The sequence below is a fragment of the Mirounga leonina genome, unplaced genomic scaffold, assembly GCF_011800145.1.
Source record: "Mirounga leonina isolate KUSES-001 unplaced genomic scaffold, KU_Mleo_1.0 Mir_173, whole genome shotgun sequence".
Classification (NCBI taxonomy): domain Eukaryota; kingdom Metazoa; phylum Chordata; class Mammalia; order Carnivora; family Phocidae; genus Mirounga; species Mirounga leonina.
In genome coordinates, this window is record NW_023270447.1 from 41,936,219 (window position 1) to 41,956,826 (window position 20,608).

General features: G+C 42.9%; 1 protein-coding gene across 2 annotated transcripts in view; it reads right to left on the minus strand.

Annotated features, from left to right (window-relative positions):
• The window catches only part of CACHD1 (cache domain containing 1), a 199,990-nt gene that overhangs the window by 7,498 nt on the left and 171,884 nt on the right, over window positions 1-20,608 (minus strand). For both annotated transcript variants that reach the window (XM_035018363.1, XM_035018364.1), the window contains exons 14-26: window positions 20,009-20,151; window positions 19,155-19,336; window positions 18,160-18,270; window positions 12,544-12,666; window positions 11,200-11,299; window positions 10,991-11,107; window positions 8,856-9,016; window positions 8,438-8,524; window positions 7,497-7,613; window positions 5,929-6,080; window positions 4,463-4,624; window positions 3,081-3,158; window positions 2,344-2,445 (exon numbers count right to left, since the gene is read on the minus strand). In XM_035018363.1, the coding sequence (XP_034874254.1) occupies window positions 2,344-2,445; window positions 3,081-3,158; window positions 4,463-4,624; window positions 5,929-6,080; window positions 7,497-7,613; window positions 8,438-8,524; window positions 8,856-9,016; window positions 10,991-11,107; window positions 11,200-11,299; window positions 12,544-12,666; window positions 18,160-18,270; window positions 19,155-19,336; window positions 20,009-20,151 (1,635 nt within the window). The remainder of the gene's footprint in view (window positions 1-2,343; window positions 2,446-3,080; window positions 3,159-4,462; window positions 4,625-5,928; window positions 6,081-7,496; window positions 7,614-8,437; window positions 8,525-8,855; window positions 9,017-10,990; window positions 11,108-11,199; window positions 11,300-12,543; window positions 12,667-18,159; window positions 18,271-19,154; window positions 19,337-20,008; window positions 20,152-20,608) is intronic.

Consider the following 20,608-nt stretch of genomic DNA (forward strand, 5'->3'; position numbering starts at 1 on the left):
CGCCACCTTCCCCGCTCAGGGGACGTCCATGATGTACGTGCTAATAAAAGTGAACTATCTCCCTATCTTCTGCTTTGTTCTGGGCCTTTAAGGAAGCTGTCATAGCCAGCTTTTTATCCGTCTTATGAATACATGCATTTATTTACAGCTTCCTGCTAGATTGTAAATTCTTTGAGGACAGACTGGGTACCGAGGTGGGGAGGTCAACCCTGAGCTCAACATGCCTGCCGTAAGTTATCGCATTTAATGCTTATAACTTCACCAGGGAGAAGTTTCTCTTCCCATTTTAATCATTAGGACACTAAGGTCCAAAGTAGTCTCACTAAGATCTCGTAACCTGGGGAGACGGGGAGAGGGGGGCTCCCAGTGAGCTGTGCTTGACCCTATCTTACAAGCTCCTCCATACCCTCTGCCTTACAGAAACGAGGCCGTCCCTTCACCAGTCCCTCCACCGGGCTAAGCAAAGAGCAGGTGCCCAATACATTCACCGAGTAGAAGAACACAGAGCTGAGGAAGAAGTGTGCTGACGAAACAATTCAATTAGATTTCCTTGTTGTAACGTGGACTTATGGCTTATTCTTGGCATCACAGGGACATGAGCACTTGATGCCATGGTTTTCAGTGACCTGCCATACAGGCCCAGGGATAGGACAACAGGCAGTTAAATGCTATTGATTTTGTGGTGCATTCAGAAGTATGTGGCATGTCAATGCTTTCCATTTCTTTTGGTGTTGTATTCTGTCTGCATGAGAAACTATTTTTCATTCCTGGGGGATAACAGGGATCCAATTATTGTGAAAAATGAAAGAAAGCAAGCCCTTAGCTAGATTCCTTAGCTTTCAGATACTGACACTGCACTCTTCCTTTTATCTAAGCTGTTGCTTCATATGCCATTTTCCTAAGACAATGGGAGAGCTAATGGAACATCGTAAACGTCACTCAGAATTCCAGTTTCGTATTGAAGCAATTTCTATCCGGGGAGAGACAGAGAGAGAGAGAGAAAGGATTCAGTATTTCTGCTGAATAAGAAATTATTTCTGTTGAACTTTAGTAGCCTCAAACCTGTTTTATTATTCAAAGGAGAAGAGACACAGAACTGCCTAGCAGAATGAATTTATGCAGGTTCAAAGGTTTTTAGGGGGGAAAAAAAAGCAGAAAGTCAAAGAAACTGAAAAATTTAAGTTGTACTTCGACTCTCCATAGAAACCTGAAGTTTCTACTTAGTTGTTGGGAATAATGTCATTCAAAGCCCAAATTAGGAGCCTCCAATTTACAAATCAGGGTTTTGGCTTCTCCCGTTTTCCAAAGGGAGTTTGAATCACTGGCTCTCATGTAAAAGGCTGCACTGGTCTCTCTGATGAATACCCACTCGTGCATTTTTTAGCATAGGGGTGGGAGCACACTGTTTGCAGATATCCCGGCTCCTTTTTTTTTCCAGGGTAGATGTGGAGAAAGAAGAGTCAAAAAGGTATAATGCATTATCTACGCATTTAAAAAAGACCTGATTCTGGGAAGAAAATAAAGATTTCTGGAAAATTAAACAACCCTATGAAAAATAAAAAGATCTTCCAATTACAGGAAAGGCCCCACACTCCTGCCACTCCAACAACATGGCCGCAGTTCTCTGTGAGGCCAAGCCATGCGTCTAGGTGGCGGCCAAGTCTTCCATACAGCATGTGGACTTGATTAATTCACGGCCTGCTCAGCCTTGGTGTCTCTTCAAAATCCAACCTCTACCCTTTCTGAGCATCTTAGAGCTTATACACCTTATACAACCGCCATGATTAACTCTATACACCAGTCCCTTTGCCTCTAATATCCTTTGCCTCCAACTTTTCTTTCATCACCCTTTAGGCCCAGTGAAAATTGTTGTCTCCTTGGTGAAGGCTTCCCTGAACCTTCCAGGCAAGGCTGGAGGTCAGGACAGGGAATGCCAGAAGGAAGCATGGACTCCTGTCATATACAAAGCGTAATGACTGACAGCGCCCTTGAGGATGCTGGTGTTTGCCAACTAACAACACTGCGCAGTAGGACCAACGAGGATGCCAATTACCAAGGATCAAGTGGAGTGGTAAGCGGGTTCCATTTAGACAACGTGAATCTTTATGCATGAAGAACACCTAGAAAGCAATCTGTGTGCCAAGAGGTCCTCTCACTTATGCCTGGGAGTGCAGAGACATAATCAAAACTATAGGGTTCCTATAAACATGCCATGTTGGAATGTGTCCTTTGGAAAACTATGTCAAAGTAATTAATTTGAGCACAGAACAGGAGGGACAAGTAGGGGTGTGAGCAATGGCCCACAGGAGCCCACCGGGTTCCTCAGAAGGAACTAGACCTCACCATGATCGCTTTCTGTTCCCGATCGACCCCAGTAGCGACGCCTCCTTTCTGGGCTGTGTGCGTGTCGTTCGATGACTGCAGCTATAAACCGAGTATTGCTGACTGCGGGAAGCAAGGACAGTTAGTCACTCTGATGCCAGTATCTTTGTTGTATCAAGCACATTTGCTCTGAGCAGGCTCATTCACACGTTCGGGGGAGCTATTCTTTGGAGAGAGAGAATAAGTAATTTTTTTAATTGTGAGGATTAGTGGCAGTGAGAGGCCCCCTAATTACAGGTCTCCAACATGCATTAAGAAGATATGTTCTATAGAGTCGAAGGCCAAGGTATGTATCTCTAATGGAACTCTATTTTGATAAAGAAATACTCTTCCCCCACCACCCTCCCGAGGTATCTACATTTTAATTCCCCGAGGGACTAAAACAATGTACACCCGATGATTGCCTTTCTGAAATAATACTATGCTGGAAAGCAAGGAGGAGGAGAAAGAAAATGTAGGGTGAGGGGTTTTGGGCCAAAGCACTTCATGCAAAAAGGAACATCCTGGAATCTTCTAAGATTTTTCTAAAACAAAGCAAGCACCTACGCTTATTCCTAATGAAAACGGGGGAGGAAAAGCCCCAGTCATGTCAAAGATTCTGAAATTCTAATATAAGCCAAAAGGATGTAAGAAAGAGCGTCTCGTATGGGCTAGCCTCCTGCAGGCACATTCCACAGCGAGGCGGCTTCAGTACTCACTGATGCCTCTGTCCTCTCGGCTCTCATCATCCCTTTCGTCTCTGTCGTTCTCCAGGCTGGACATACGCACGGACATTTCTACCCATCATTAAAAAGAGAGAAACAGGACTATTTAATCAAACAAAATCACCTGCTTCAATACCCTACGGAGCGCTCGTTTGCTGGCTGCTGACAGCATTCCATCAAGAATGAGTCCAAACTTGGAGGACAATAAACTGATGTCCCATCTATTTTATTTTATTTTTAAGGAGGAGGGAGCAGGAATCAGAAGAGGGAGGACCAGAAGTGAATAATCAAGAGAGGCACCTGAGGTTAACTTCTGAAGAAAGGAGAAAATAAACTGATAGAGGCTAATGGATCTTTAATTCTCTACTAATGTACCTGAAACAGAAGGCAAGGGTCTGAAGCCATGGCTGACTGTGCTGATGAAATGGGGTTACGAAACCCTATCAAAGGCCAGGCATAAGGTTTACATTGGATGACAGTCACATCCTGATCAAGGGGAAATCCTGGTACCCAAATCTTACCAGGGGGAAGGAGCTTTGTGATTAGCCCTGTTACTCCATCAGGCAACATTATCCCAAGATCTTCCCTCCTTCCCCCTCATCAGGATTGTGGCCACAGTGAAACAGTCCAACGCCAACCTGCCCATACTGCTGAGCAAAGTGGCTCCCGACCAAGTCCAGGAAGAATGGTGAGTGAGCCTCATCTCCATAAAGGTCAGGTTAACATATTCCTGGCAGCTTTTAGGGAGGCTGGGGATGGCCATTCGTTTTGTCCTCGCAAACCAGCACAGATACCACATTTAACTGTTGGTATGGAAATCACGACTGCAGGTTATTCATTTTGTATCTGACTTCAATTACTTCTCTCATTTAAGAGATGTGATTATTGCTTTGAACGTGTTCATTCACAGCATGTAATAATAGCAGCAACAGAACAGATTCACGGTCTTGCCAATCGTGGCCTGGGGTATCTTTGCTCTACCTGTCTGGAACAGCAGAGACAGCACTCTGGAGCCGAGGGAAGAACCAAACTTCCCTCTCAGCATCCCAGCTCCCCTGACTGGCTTATTCCAGAGGCAGGCTGTGGTAGGCTAAGAGGTAGGTAAGAGGTAGCAGAAGAGGAGAGAGCATCTAGGGCTTTTCTGGGTAATCAAAATGAAACTCGCAGGGTTTAGACACTGAAGAATGAGCCATGGGCTAAAGGAGGAAAGGAGGCTTTGGGGACTTGCAGATCCTACTCCACGGAAGCGGAAATCGCAGTGCTGTTCTTTTAAGTGCTTAGCGGCTTGCGTGATCGGTTGCTGTCCTTCCAGCTTCGGAAGGACACGAGGGAGGCTGCGGCCTCCTGGGGGAGCTTTGGATTCATTTGGAGCTCACCTTGGGCAGCCAGAGGAGACATGTGCTGATGACTCCGGCGATGAATCTGATGGCGGTAGGCATACACAGCAAGGACCAGGACCATGATGCAGCCCATGATGCCTCCGGCCACGGGACCCACGGGGGCACTTTTAATCATGTTCAACGTGACCACCTCATCACCTTTGTTCAAATAAACAAACAGATGTCCCTCGTAACAATTTCCCAAGTGTGGCAGGAAGTGAGGACCAGGGTAGGGTTTGGTGGAGACAAGGGCAGCTACTCTAAGTCTCGAATGCGTCAAAGAGAAGCCACCAGAACATGGGAGTAGGGACTTCCTTTAATCCCTGGTTCTCAACTGAAATGTTGGTTGCTTGGCCCAGCAAGAGCACCCCTGGCAAGGACTACTAAAAAGCCAACCAGACGAGAAGCACTTAAACATGGGCTGCCCAGGGCCAAGAGCCTTGCTCCCCAGGATGTGGGCTCCTCTTGGAAGAGAAGTCATGTAGTACAGAGGTGAGGGCAACGCGAGCCTCTTAGCACAGATTTATTGTATCTGGTGTCCTTTATGCCAATGGATCTGTCACACGACCCCTAAAAAAGATCACATTTCAAAGCTATGGATTCCCTTTAAAACACTATTTGTATCCCCACACAGGAGACTGCAGGTGGACATATAAAGGGATGTCTTAGAACAAGGTCACTTCGACTGTGTCCTCACCTGGTTCAGGGGTAATATGTGAGCTCAGGACCCTTCCACACCTAGGAGGAGCTTTTCTTTTGCAGACAGGTTAATGTGGGGAGATGTTAAAAAAAAAAAAAAAAGGTTTAGTAGCTCACCTGCCAGGTAAGCTTTAGGACCTTGAGCTAGCTCCAGGAAGACACGGAGAAAATCTTAGTGGAGGTAGGCAGGTGGAATTTTTGAGGTCTTGCAGCCTGATCTCAGACATATTCCTCCCTACTGGGTCCCTGTCCCTCACCCTAAGCTACCCAGACCACATTAGGTAGCTCTGGCTTCTGTTGACCCCAACACCTTAAGTACAGATTTAGAGCCACAAGACTCCTGCTTTGCAAACATCATAAGGGAGGGAGGGCCTTAGCAGGAGACCGCCACGCACTGGTCACTCCACCCATCGCTGGCCCTGTTCTTCTGACAGCTGGGACTCACATTCAAACAAACGCCACAGTTCAGCCACGCAGAAATCAGGCCTGATGTTTCTCAGAACAAGCTTTATGGAAATGAATTCCAGGCTTGTAAAATTTGGCAGGAACCATGGCTGCTTACTCTGCACAGAATATCTAGCCAGCTTTGGAGGTAATGATCTGCCTTGGTTTTGTAACTAAAAACTACTGGCAAAGGAAACAGGAAAATAGGGTAGAGGATCATTTTTAAGAGTTTTGTCCTAGTGTAGAGGCCAAAAAAAACCCCCCAAAAACCAAAAAACGTATTCAAGAATCAAAACATTCCGGGTTCTCAACAAACATACCTATCGCTCCCATGTCATCCACGTAAGGACTTTTGGCTCCCACGATCCCCCCGAAGCATTCTTTCTGGGGTGCACAGTAGGATTTGTCCAGATGCGTCTTTCCATCGCTATCCACCATGCACCATTCACAATCCAGCACACCAAAGCAGTCCCTGCCAGAAAGACGATGCTGAGTGTTCCAGGAAGCAGGGCTGGGCAGGGGACAGCATATGGACTTGGGCATCAGACAGCTCTCAAGAGCTCCATTACTTACTAGTGCTGTAAGTCCTCGAGCTTTAGTTTCCTTTCCTTATAAAAGAAGAATAGCAACAGTCTGCCGGGGGATAGCTGTTTTATGTCTCTCAACAGCTTGGAAATGAGAGAAATAAACCTGTTCTCTCTGCGGATCATACCACAAAATCCACACATCACAGATCAGTGCAGGATTATCCCAAATCATCTTACAAGACCAAATGGCCCCAAAGTTTGTTAGACTTTGGCCTGACCCCAAGTGTAGGGTCATTTAAAAGAAAAAAAAAAGGAAGGAAAAAAGGGTCAAATAAATTGGGGAAATACTAGATCAATTAAACAGGTTTCCTTACTGCCAATTTCTTAGAACTTTTAATATGTTAAGTGTATTATGACTTTCTAAGAGGATGTGTGCAGTGTTTCTCAAATTTAACTAATTTTGAGTTACTGCCTAACATCCCAAATTCATCTGATGCCCGACCATTCCTTTGCTAAAACATGCACTAAAAGTAGAACTGGCTGCCCCTTCCACCCACTGACTGTTTAATCAAATGGCTACCTGCAATCACAAGAAACAAATCACCCCACTCCCACCCCTGTAGTCCACCACAGCCACTATCCCCATGATGGCTAGTCCCAAACATCCTAGAGAGGAGGGAGAGGGAGTAGGGGACATGTAGTTTTTGGTTCTCAAAGCTACCATGAAGCCTCTCTGCTTTCTAAGAAAGCAGAATCGATGAGCTATGGTGTGTCACACATAGAGCTGGGTTCTGCTTCAGGAACCCAAGAGTTCCTGCCCCTTTGCCCTTGCTTCTTCAGGCCAGGTCCCCTCTCATTCCTTTTATTCCAAGAGTAACTTTCCCATCCACAGATGAGGTGACTAACATGCAGTACAAATGCCAAGTAGCTACAACTACTTGGAAACTGGACAACATTACGTCTGCTGGATAAAAGGCTCATAGGAATCACTTTTGGGTCTGAAAAACTGGTACACCTTTAAAAAATACCAAGAAAGGGAATTCTTTTTTTTTTTTTTAAAGATTTTATTTATTTATTTGAGAGAGAGAATGAGAGAGAGCATGAGAGGGGGGAGGGTCAGAGGGAGAAGCAGACTCCCCGCCGAGCAGGGAGCCCGATGCGGGACTCGATCCCGGGACTCCAGGATCATGACCTGAGCCGAAGGCAGTCGCTTAACCGACTGAGCCACCCAGGCACCCAAGAAAGAGAATTCTAAATACCAGCTGGAAAAGCTCAATGAGGCTGATAGTCACCATTCTTTACTCGGTTCTACTCCTGCAGTGATTGTGTAGAAGTAAACGCAAGCACTGGGCCAGGCTTACCCACTTTCCATCCTCTGGCTGCACCGACTGTTGACACACTGGTGAAGGGCATCTTGCAGGCCAGGGTCAATAGCTGTGTACGTCACTGGCTCCTGGTGGACCTCGCAGCTTGGGTTTCTAGGCAGGAGCAAGTCTGGAGGTTAGGACCAACACCACTCACATTCCAAACTCATCATGCCTCTGGCCCTTGATAGCGTCACACAGATCTGGGTTTGAATCCTGCCCACTTAACTAGATGTAACCTTGGGACAATCATTTAACCACTCTGAGCTTCAATTTGTTCATCTTTACGTACAATAATTTATATACATATATAAAAAGGAAGTCATAAATATCCCACAAAACAGGAATGTATACAATCAGAAGTGAAAGTTATCTCCCTGACTTACCACTCTAAATTCATTCTTTTCCAAGGTAATCACTATTAACAGTTTAATGAGGGTCCCTTTAGACATTTTTTCTATGCTTAAACATACACCTGTATATCAGCACACACAGGATTCCTTCATTTAAGTTCCAGAGAAGGGATTTACCCCAACTTATTTAACTGTGGTCTTAAGATTTGTCACTAATAATACAAAGAACACTAGGTTAGGCGTAGGCATGTGTGCATGAAAGGTACCTACAGATTTATCACAGGGTTGATTTGAAAACGAAGTGACACAATGTGCATAAAGTATCTGATGCATGGCAGACACTTAGTGATATGCTTGTAATAGTCTCATCGTTTTTGTGTGGACCACATATAATTTTAAACATTTTCACAGCATTTGAATGTAAACCTGAAAGAGGACTTCATTTTAAGGCTTGAAATTGACTCAGTGAACAGTTATTAGAATGAATCATCTTCTTATACCACAACCCAAAACAAATCTATAAAGGAGGCTCCCAGTGTGTACAACATATATATTACACATATTTATGTAATATGTATATTTTACCGGTTCTCTGCATTGGTGAGGTTGCCGGTGCATTCATTGACCTCTAGAGGGCACTCACAGGGACATTCGCATTCATTTTGTTCCATTCTGAAAGGCAAAAGGAAAATCACTATGCAGAGGGTCAATGACAAACTTTATACTGTGCATGTATCAGAAGAAGGAAAACAGAAGACACTGTGAGCTAGTTAAAAGGGACAGTCAAAGGGAAGTTGCACTAAAGGTTTAAATATATAATTGGCTTCAATTCGTGACTCTTCAGCAAACTGAACAGCTGGAAATACCTCTCTAACCAGGACCTTCTTCTTCTCCGGGACACACCCCTGTGCTTTCTGTTTATTTTGCAGATACCGCTATAAAATGCCTGGCATCGGTTCAGATAGTCAACAGTGGAGTAAAGAGAGCCCCATTGCATTTTTACCGGTGACAGTTGAGACAGAGCCGATCCACCATGCTACAAGCACAGAAGGCGAGAGAGTCGCACGTTTCATTGACGATGCCAACGAATGCGTTGGTTCCTGGGATCCTCGCCAGTCTGTACTTAGAACAGTGGCTGCCATGCACGAGGTTCGTCAGATCTCCCTGGAGACAACGGAGGTGTCAGAAGTGACAGACAACAATGCAAAGATTCAGCCCTGCCATGGTGAAAACAACCCTTCAACCACCTGCTGAAAATAGCTTACAGTAAAACTTTATTTCTGACTAGTAATACAGAGTCACTGTTGAAAGTTGGAAAAAGAGAATTTTTTCTTAATACCATTGGAGATCATTCCCAATTCCCACTTAACAGTTGTGTGTATATTATTTATTCTTTTAGGAGATACAATTTTTATAGCTGTTCTTATAATCTTTTTAAACACATTACAATATATCATAACGTGAAAATAAGTGCAAGAAACAATGAAAGACAACTTTTGGGTAAGGAATAGTTTAAAATGCATTCAAAGGCAAACCTAATCCACCAGAAAATATGCACTCCTTGCCCCACCTTCGATAACAAACCTGTTCTTCTAGAATAAAATTTAAAAAAATTTAAAAACTCGTTAGGAGTCCAGTTTTCTGCTTCCAGAATATTTAAATATTAAATAATATTTAATAGAACAGAATATTTAAATAACTAAAGCAAGCATCCATTTCTTCATTCTATGACAAGAAAATGTGATAGCCAGTCTTGAAATGCCAGATTGGTCTACCATACAGAAAACCAAAGATTCAAAAGCAGCATTGTGAAGTTGAGTATGGTCCTTTTTTTCTGCACGTGTGTCCAATGCAGTAGGCCAACTATGTAATCCCATGCTCATTTCCATGCTAGTCATCCCTTATATGTCTGTGGTGAGGATAAGCCGAACTCTGAGAATCGTGGCACTGAATGGATTCTTAGAGGTCTAGATGAATTTTCCACTGCCTGGAAGATGCCCCCCTCTACTATATCAGCAATCATATAGGTCTATCATCCTGTTAGCTCCACTAGCCAGAAATGCTCCAGTTCCATTTTGGAATAACTTGAGCTGTTAAGAAATTATTCTAATTCATCTTCCAATAAAATTTTGCGTTTCTGAACAATTCTCCCGGAGTAGTCTGGCTTTGTTTGCTGAAGGCTCAGGAAGTCAGTGCACAAATGGTAGAAGATACACAGAGGAAATCAGACTTTCCTAGAACAACCGTACCTGGCAGCTTCCTTCTGATCACACTCAAGTGTGTCAATGTCTCCTTTAAGGAGAGTGTTCCTCAGAATGGGGCAAAGTCCAAACAGAGTCCTGACGAGTCCCTTTGCTCTGAAAGCACTAACCTATTCATCTATTCATTTTTTAAACTCTTCTGTTCCCCAATTGTTTTTGCAACTGCTTTTTTGAGAGTAGGATTTTCAATCAACCCAATGCATCTTTAAAATTCTTAATTACACATTTAATGATATAAATTCCTTTTCTAAATAAAGAGCTTCCTTGTGAATAACTTTTTGAATGTTGGTTCTGCCATTACCCATTTTAGTTCTTTCCCAGCTAAGATTATTTGCAAATTAATAAGAATATTCTTAAGGATCTTAAACCATATCTAGGTAAGTTTGCAGTTATCTCAAATCAAAGACTTAGAGTACTCTAAGCTACAAAAAAAGAAGTTATTTTTAGATGATCTACATGAGAGTTCCCATCTAACTGGGTGGATGACCAAGAAATGACCTAATTTGGCCTTAGGAATTTAAGGAGGCTGCAGGATCTCGAGAAGACAGGAAGAGGGTAACACATGGGGCCACACATATTTACATAAGAGTGTGGGAACAGACTGCTGCAGACATTTCAAAGGGTTTCGGCTGGGTGAGTCTTTAAACAAACAAAACCAAAACAAAACACCAAGTGTGAGACCTTAAAACATTCACTTCTCCACTCTGGGCTTTATATCCCATACTGGTCAAGCTGGGGAGCTGGACTGAGGTCCTGTTCTATCATTCCATAATTCTCAGGCAATGAAACAGCCAAGAGTCATACTCAGATATTAACTATGAGTCCATTTCCTATTCCACGGTGGGATGGGATGTGAGAATGCAAGGGACCAACTTACCACAAGGCTGGTGTTGAATTTATAAAACCTCTGGACTGTTCTGTCACTGAAGCTGTTGCACAGGTTTTTCTTTACAAAGTTTGGGTGGTTCAGGATATCGTTTGCTACCAAGGGCTCCTAGCAAGGTCAAGCAGACAGAAGACACAAGCCATGTAATTAATGAGCCACAGGCTGTGGGAGCACTGAGCTAGCGGCTTCACAACAAGTACCTTGTGGGTAATATGTTGTTGTTCCACAGGTGCGTGTCCTTTGGGGTCAATGAGGGTTGGATGTGCCACCAGATAACCCCTGTCCTCCATTATGAAGCACCTGTGCCAAAACAAGGGACATCCCTCAGTAATCTAAACTCTCTACACTTTCAGAGAGCATTTATCTTTTTATCCCCCAAACAAATTGCATTTATCTCGGTAAAACCTCACTGAACAAATTCACCGAAGGTCGGCTGGCAGGCAGGCAGGCAGGCAGATATGTTATTCTTTTTTTTTTTTTTTTTAATGAGGGCGGGGCTTGAACTCACAAACCTGAGATCAAGACCTGAGCTGAGATCAAGAGTCAGACACTTCATCGACCGAGCCACCCAGGTGCCACAACAGATACATTATTCTTGAGCTGATAGATTACCCAGTATACGATTTACGGTAACAAAGTTACGCCTCACTCTGAGGCTACCTACCTAGTTCCTACAGAATGTGTCCACTTAGTTGGAGGAAGATGGACTCAAAAATCTTTTGCAAGGATATATAAGTGGCAAGTTTATTCTTTCTTTCAGAGGAGGGAGACTCTGAAGGAAGTGGCCTTGGGTATTTATAGGCGCAAACTTTAAGCCTATAAATGATAAATATATATGAAATACAAACTTGCGGGACATGCAAAAATATATTTGATGGAAACACTAAGTAAGCAAAGCTAGAACTGCTCTAACCAAGACTATGCACTGCTCTATTTTATTCTGCATGTGTTGCAACACTTTGCTATGAATCCTGCATTTCCCTATTAAGGGCCAATGAAATTTAGCAGTGATAGGAAGCAGGGGCCGTGAGAGTGAAATAAGAAAACTATTTTAAAAAGTGGCCTGCATTAAATCAAGGGAATAACCTGGCTTTGATCAGACACGTTCTTTCGAAATTAGGAAGTGAAGACTTTTAGTTATATGAACCTCTTTCTGGGGAAATGTAAAAGGGAACAGTCCAAGTGCCTGAAATTCCCACAAAGACTTTGGCTTAATAACTAAGTTCACATCTTAGCTGGGCTTTCTAGCACCCAAGATCTGGGAAACCTCTAATTATTGACTCAGAGAGAAATAAGCGCTTTCAGAGAATTCTATGCCACAGTTATTCTCCTTGTTATGAGACGAGTCTGTTTGTCTCAATCATAAATGGCATGCAGCTTAGAAAAATGAAAGAACAAAAACCTTTGTAATTGAACACCCAGGCCATGGACTGAATTTCTGGTCTTGACTCTGACAACGTGGTTGCCATTTAACCAGAGATATCGGACATCATTTTCTTTGTATTTTGCAGCTAGATAGGAAACGGTGTCCCTGAAGGGCTTACCTGATTTTGTTGCCACCATCTTGGTTGCAAACTGGTAATAAGTCCATCAGAACCTTGTAGAAGTATCTAAGTGTGAAGTCGATGCCCATCACAGCCACAGTATGCCCGGAAGATAGCTGTGTACTTCATGTGAAAAAGATCAGTGAGAACAAGAGGCACGTCTTATTTAAAGGTAAAAGTTACATTCACTCATAAGGACATTGTATGGTATTAGAAATATATGCCTACTGTTTCTCCACATTTTTCACCCCTATAAAAATGATCAACTAAATGACTGATTTAGCATAATACGGAGATTTGCTGAGAGGAAAACTTAAGGCTAAAGGTAGAATTTTCTAGTAAGACCAGTCCAAAACACGGGCAGCTATGGAATATGGCTAGCCCTGACTTTACGTGTTCAGTGGCTGGACTACTCTTTGGCAACAATATGGAAGTGGCAGGAAGAGGCATCAGTGGGAGATTGGATGCATGACTACTATGATTCCTCCCAACAAGGAACCTCTAGACAAGGAACCTGAGTGATCCCTTTATTTATTTCCCTCATTTTATTCAATAAGGAAACTGGGATCTCATAAAGGTTAACTGACTAGTGTAACGTCATACAAAACTCAGTAAAGAACTAGGTCTCATTTTCTTTCTATGACATTAAGGTTGACTCTACTCAAAACACAGCTCAGATTCTAGAAAGAAACTCACCCGGTTCACAGGCTAGTTCCTTCTCCAATCTAAAATTCTACCCTCAGAAAGATGAGCACCAAAGAGGATAAAGTTGGGTAGTACCACATGGTGCTTGCTAAGCCTTTAGCTCTGGGATCAAGCAGATCTGGGGTCAAATCCTGGCCCCTCTAGGTTTCCACTGGTGTGGCTCCTGGGAGGCTACTTAACCTTTCCAAGACCCAGTTTTCTTATGTGAAAATGGGGAGAGTAGTATCTACCTCACAAGGCTGTCATTGGACTTAAATGAACCAGCGTGTTTATAGCTGCCTAACCTATCCAAAATACCCAACAAAAAGAAGTTACTCTAAAGAAAACCAACCAGGGCTTAAAGCTCAGATCTGGACAGAGAGTCAACTTATTGTTCATCTAGAGAAATGCTCGATATATAAGCAGCATGGACTTCTCACGTGGAACCTTGGTTCTTTCTAATCTATGATCACGGGCATTTGGAATGGTTTGGGTTATTTGGCCAATGAGCTCCTGTACCTTTGTGGCTGGGAATTTGCAGGGTTTACGCAACGTGAGACATTACAGGGCCCCATCATTACTATCACCCACCTGCCTGATTTCTTATAAAGTACCAACAGAAAAATGGGGCTGTTATAGACAAAAATCTTAAAAATAGCAACTGGAGAGCTCAGAAGAAACTTCCCAAAGTAAAATCATCTTTTGGAAAATCAAAACTTGGGAGTGAAATTAGCTTTGTTATGTAGACAACTGTCCCCTTCTGGTTACTGTCAACATCAATACTAACATATCATTCCCAACCCTCTACCTGCGCCCCCCATCCCCCCGCCAAAAAAAAAAACCCTTGAAAACCATCAGAAAGGACCTTGACCCACAATGAAATTTCTGTCAAAGCTTTGCTGTCAAAATTGTGTTTGGCATGAGATGAAGGAGGACCATGTTGTGGGGTTATCTCTGAGAGGCTATTGCCTCAATAAGATCTTTCTATTCTTTCACTTGATTTCTTTCACTTAGCATAATCCCCTCCAGTTCCTTTCATGTCGATGCAAATGGTAGGTACTCATCCTTTCTGATGGCTGAGTAATATTCCAAGCAGAGAAAGACAACTATCATATGGTTTCACTCATATGTGGAACATAAGGAATAGCGTGGAGGACCACAGAGGAAGGGAGGGAAAACTGAATGGGAAGAAATCAGAGAGGGAGAAAAACCATGAGACTCTGAACTCCAGGAAATAAACTGAGGGTTGCAGAAGGGAGGGGGGTGGGGTAATCGGGTGCTGGGTATTAAGGAGGGCACGTGTTGTGATGAGCACTGGGTGTTATACGCAACTACTGAATCGTTGAACACTACATCGAAGACTAATGATGTACTCTATGCTGGCTAACTGAACATTAAAAAAAAAAAAAAGCTTTCTATTGTTACTGAAGCCACTTAAATTCTACCATGGAAGAAATCCAAGACTCGGTTACCTTACATGGCATTTGTTTTTTGCAGCAAATAATGTTTTCCTGAAGTATCAGTCCAAAGAAGTCTAAACCTCTCTTACTTGTCCAGGAAAGAGCGAGGCGTCTAAACAGCAGGCACCATTATGATAATATTTACTGAGTGTCCACGATTTACAGGTGCTCTGGTGGGCATTTGAATACATCCCATTTCAATTATTTCTCACAAGACTTTATGAGGCATTATCATTTCCAGAAAACTGAAGCTTGGAAACATTAAGAATTTGGAAGTGGAAGCAAGAATGTAAGTTCAGGGTCTTCAACTTCAGAACATATTCCTAACCAGTATGTTATACTGCGCCTCCTTAGAGATGCAGGACATTCAAGAGAGTCCAAGCCATTTTACATGACCTATTCAATTTCCCGTGACCACGTCAGGAAGGAATTAGAGTTCCCATTTTATAAATGGAAAATCAGGCTTAGAATGGCTAAAAGACTTAAACAAGCCTGACCACCTTTTACTTATGATAGACCAGTTCTGGCTCTTCCTACAATACGAGAGTGGACTCGGTGAAAAATGCTACTCGGGTTTTTCTGGGACAAGTTAATTTTGTTTCTAAACTTCCCCTGTGTAACTGCTATCTGCTCCAATGTGATCAACATGCTGAAGGAAAAGCATGCACATTGCCCATGTAAGCCTAGCATTCATATTTTTACCTGCATTTCGAAAATGTACAGTTACCATAGCAACTCATAAAGAATACCATAGAAGAATCAAACCACGCCTACATTTCAGGGTACAAAGGACCATGCTGTTTGCAGCACTTCTGTGAGATTTTCACTGCCAAAGACTCATCTGACCAGTCCCTTAATCGCTGATTGTACTTCATCGTCTTCTGCTAGCATTAACATTCTCCAAACAATGCACACTTAGACTCTCAGGCTATTAATAATGCTCATGGAAGAATCCCAGGGCAGTTACTAGGATAAGTGAATGCTGAGTCAGAAAAGCCCCTCCCCAAGCTATCAGCTCTCACTTCTGGAAACCAAGGCTGAATGACAGTGCTTCGTGACTAGCTGAACACTAGCTTAAGTTCTCTTTTCTGACCTATTAAAATGCCAGAGGCTTAAGGCAGAAATAGCATGATATTAGAAGTAATTGTCACTTATTTGGGACTGGACATTGTCAAGTCCAGTGCTAAACACTCCACATACATCATCTGTAATTCTCATTATATCAGTTCAACACAGGCATGGTCACCTGTTACATAAATGAGGCTCTGAGAACTCATGGAACATAGTCATAATACAGGTATTTCACATTTATCAAGCACTTACCAAGTGCCAGGCACCATTCTAAGAGCTTCATGTATATTATTTAACGTAATCCCTAATCATTTGAGATAGGCCTTAATATCCCTCCTTCATAGGTAAGGGAACTAAGGCAAAAAGGAGCTTGTTTACAGTCATAGAAGCAGTAAATGGCAAATATACTTTTTCAGAGTAGGATCACATCTCAGGAGGAGGTTATGTTCTCAGGTTGGTGCATGAGACCAAAATCACTGGTGATCGCTTGAAAAAAGTACCTTTTGCACAGCCCATCTATCAAAACATCCATTAAAGCTACAGTTGCTTTGGTTGACAACCAGAAGTGCAGTTGACTTGTATTCTAAACTATGCTGAGTGAAAAATACACAGCCCTAAATAATAAAAGCATGCTCAGTGATAAGGCAGATGTTCAAATGATCGAGTCCATGGGACTACATATTGATCAAGGCAAGAGCAGATACCTATTCTTGGAATACACTCTCACTGAGTGACTGGTGGACAGAATCCAGGATTGAAGTGGCCATTTTTCACTCTTGTTAAAGTCGAACAGCTAAACTTGTATAGGTTAAGCACACTATAAAAAGTAGCCAAATAAGGGAAGTGAACTGAAGGTTTCTCTAACTTGAAATCCCATATTTGCATCGTGCTTCATTTGGGCTGACACCATAAATATTTATAAATCAGCTAAGTGAAGCTTCTCCCACCCATCCAAATTTTAACAAAAACATGTACACAAATGTAAAAGAGCATTAAAATCTGCACCTCCCTGTGGCCACGTCTTCCCCCTGCCCCCCACACAAGGTGTACTATATAGAAGGAAAAGATAATAGCACTTGGTAACGAGTGGCAGGTGTCAGAGCCTGATGGAACAAATACCAAGTAAGACCCACACAGGCAGTCGTTCTCTCCCTGCCACCCCCACCCCCAAGATCTGAAGCCCAGTGCTGGCCCATTGTCATTGTCATCAAAGACCGAGGTGACTGCCCTCTCCTCAAAGAAACCACCTTTGTTTACTTTTTTGCAACTGATGAGACTACATGGGAGAGATGTCAAGTCTCACTATGCAGACAAGAGTAGGTGTATGCCTGACAGATGGTCTGTTAAGGAGAACACCGAAAAGTTCTGTTCCAAATGAGTATTTACTTGTTTAGATGTGACAGAGCCACACAGATACCATGCCCTGCAAAGCAATCACTATTTGGTGGCGGCAGGCCCCTGCTTTCCATGGAGACACAGGTCATGATATTGAAATTCTGACACAGTACTGCTTCCCAATTCTTGCTCCCAATGAACTTGTGTTAGAAGAATTCTCCTGAATGTCAATCATTTGATATATAATGAGCACCAGTGAAAAGCATAAAGTTAAGCAAGAAAAAAATCCGTCTCCTGTAAATTTTAAGGCATCATTATGGGTCCCAGCCAAAATATGGGCTTTCTTGGTTACCAGGGGAAAACACCTATTTGTATAATGAAGGGATTAAAACAACACGTGTGACTTGCCTTTCCACCCAACATTTCACTGCCATTTGTAGCTTAAATACTGAAACCCCAAAGGCCTGAAATACAAAGCACCCAAATTATATTTATAATGACACTGACATTTAATAGCATTCTTGGAAAATCAATTTGCAAAATGCCTTTTTAGTTTTCAAGAGACAATATAAGGACAAACTGACAATAACCACAAACTCCTATATCATTCTAAAAAGTTAGACTGAAATAAAAGAAGTAATAACATTGTGGTCTCAATACTGTTTTTTTTCTTCATTAAACATGCTCCTCTGCTTAGGAAAATGCTCTCTTGTTAATAATTGTCAGGCTCTTGGTGGGATTTCCTCAACTGGTTAAGAGTGGTATTTCTACAAACTGTCCTACTGAATCTAACATCTTTTTCTTCTTCATAAGAAGAGGTCTAAGAACTTTTCATCGACTCAAATGCATGATAACCTTGTGAGGTAGGTATTATCCCCATTTTATGGATGACAGGAGGATGCTCAGGGAATCCAAAATGACACAGCTAGAGAAAATATTCAGACTCCAGGTTGCCTCCCATCAAAGGTCATGCTTTTGCCACTAATCCTTGGTTGTCTACTGGACTTCCAAATTTTCAAAATATTCTTGATGTGTTTTAAAAAGGACTAAGAAATTAAAGTATTACCTGGATGAATGGATTGTGTGACTGATGGTTACTACATAGCCAGCTCCTCCAACATCTAAGTAAGGGCCAGTCAAAGAAATCAAACCTGGATTAGCTACCGCATGGAGATACCTAATGGAGACAAGAGAAAGTCGCATTATTTTAGGGTATGAAAAACTACTCTGTAAATGTCAAAGAGAAGTGAACGTGTAACTCTACAAAGTATTTATTATAAATTGTGCCTATGTTAGTGTTCAAAAGGATTCCTATCTTTTATCTCTGACTGTAGCAACACAAGAGGTCAAGAAAATCTGAACTTCTTCTGTAAGAGACACTCAACTCAGTATACATTTGAGCTTTTCATAAGATCTACGGTATAGATGTTTTAGACCTAATATAAAAAGAAATCAATAAGTAATGTAGAAACAAATGCAATTTGGCCCATGAAACTGCCCCCTGGATTGGTACGGACAGCCAACTCATGTGTGACTCAGTTACTAAGCAGCACAAGACCAGAAATCCTGTTTTTATGCCCAAGTTGCCCCCTTCCCCCCATGATACACCCTGACTAGCTTTTGTTTTTGAAAACCTGAGTAAAAATGAAGCCCAGAGGTAAAAAGAAAAAAAAAAAAAGGATTTATATTTGTTTATTTCTCATAGGTCATAGATGGGCTGTAATTTAATGCCATCATCATGTGCAGGGATGTTAAATATCCCCACTATGGGCATACTGCATGCAAGGCAGGACTCAAGCAAAAATGCTAGGAATTGAAATAGCCAAGTATAAAACATTTCAGTCTCAAAATTTCAATGAAGAGATAAAAACACTGTCAACAGAGGAAACCCACAAAGCTGTTGTTAATACTGCATTAAAAAAAAAGACTCAAAAATATGTCTTCACTGCCATGAAAGTATCTTCTTTACTGTGACTGCCTGAAGTTGCTTTATTGTATGTACTTATCATGTCTCTCCAGGATTTGGGGGAACCTTTGATAATGGAAGCCCCTAAAACTCACCATTGTCTCCTCGTGGGATCAAATGCTTTGTCCATGAGGGAACCAGGATAAATTCTAAGGACGCCATTGGGTGTTGCTATGTAACGGCGGACAATGTACGTGTTCAGGCTACTCATTTCCATTTGTGTCATCCATTCATCTGTGACGTGGCTGGTGGCCATTACTTCATTCCTGACAGAGAACTGGGAAACAAAGGAAGACATAGCAGGGATCCTTTAAGACTCACATGAAAAGAGAGTGGGCCGTTGGCAGGGCTTCCCAAAGCTCCCTTGCAGAGAAGCCAAGCCCAATTACTTCTTAAAAATCTTTCCACAGCAGATGGATATAGCCAAACTTGGTGAAAACAAAAGCTTACTGAAACATAGTCAGTGGATGTGTGATTTACTCAATTGTTCATCCTAGCGAGGCTTTCTGCATTTAAGAGGAAAGATCCTATAGTGAAGCATTACACACACATATACACACGCACCCCAGCTAAATCTCTGTTCCTTAAACTTCATCATCATGTTTATCTCAAAAGACCAGAGGGGCACTTTACTTCTTTCCCTTGGGAAAAACGGGGCTGGGAAAGTTCCACTGATCTCTGAATCACCGCCCCCCCCCCCCCCCCCCCCCCCACCTAGAAAACCCCTAGTGTATCTAAGGCCTGACAGAGATTCTTCATCTGGCCCAAAGGGCTCCTTAATCCGCCAGAAGGGTCATCGCCAACCAGCCTCCTGGGGGCCACACACGGCCTTTCTGGCTCTCCAGCTGAGCAGCACAGACCCAGAGCTGGGCTTCCTACTTCGCAGGTTGCCTGCCAGGCCCCCTCCCAGGCCTGTACCCCAGAAGCAGGGCCCCGGGCCAGCACTCACTTTGAGCCCCGGGTTGGCAATGAGGCGGGTGTTGTCACTGAGGTAGGCCGTGTAGTGCTCCACCATGCGCTTTGTCTCCGGCTGGCTGAGGTGCTCGTAGGGGGAGGAAAAGCTACCAGCAGACAACATGACAGTTGGACTTTCTGAAAGACAAGCAAACAAAGCAGGCCTGAGAACGCTGAGACTTCACGTCAGGCCCGAACAAAAGCATCACGGAGGCTCTGCCAATCTGCTAGCCATGGTGGCTTAAAGTCTTCCGTGAGGAAAGCGAAGAACTCAACACTAGAAGGAGCGAAGAAGGAAACAGCCCTCATCCTCTCCCTTCAGGCAGTTTGCAGTCGTGAGTGAACCAGAAGAGACACGTGTACAAATAAATACAAGCGCCTAAAATGGCAAATGCTCAAAATATCTTAGATCTACGGATGAGATCTTACACTTCTTAGGATTAAGGAGGCAGCATAGGACATGGAGCCACACTGACGGGGTTGAATCTGGGCTCCACCATTTCCTGGCCATGTGATGTTGGGTAAAGTTGTAATATATGTGATGCTTTTGTCATCTGTGGAGTTGGAAATTATGGCACCAAACTTATAGGTATGG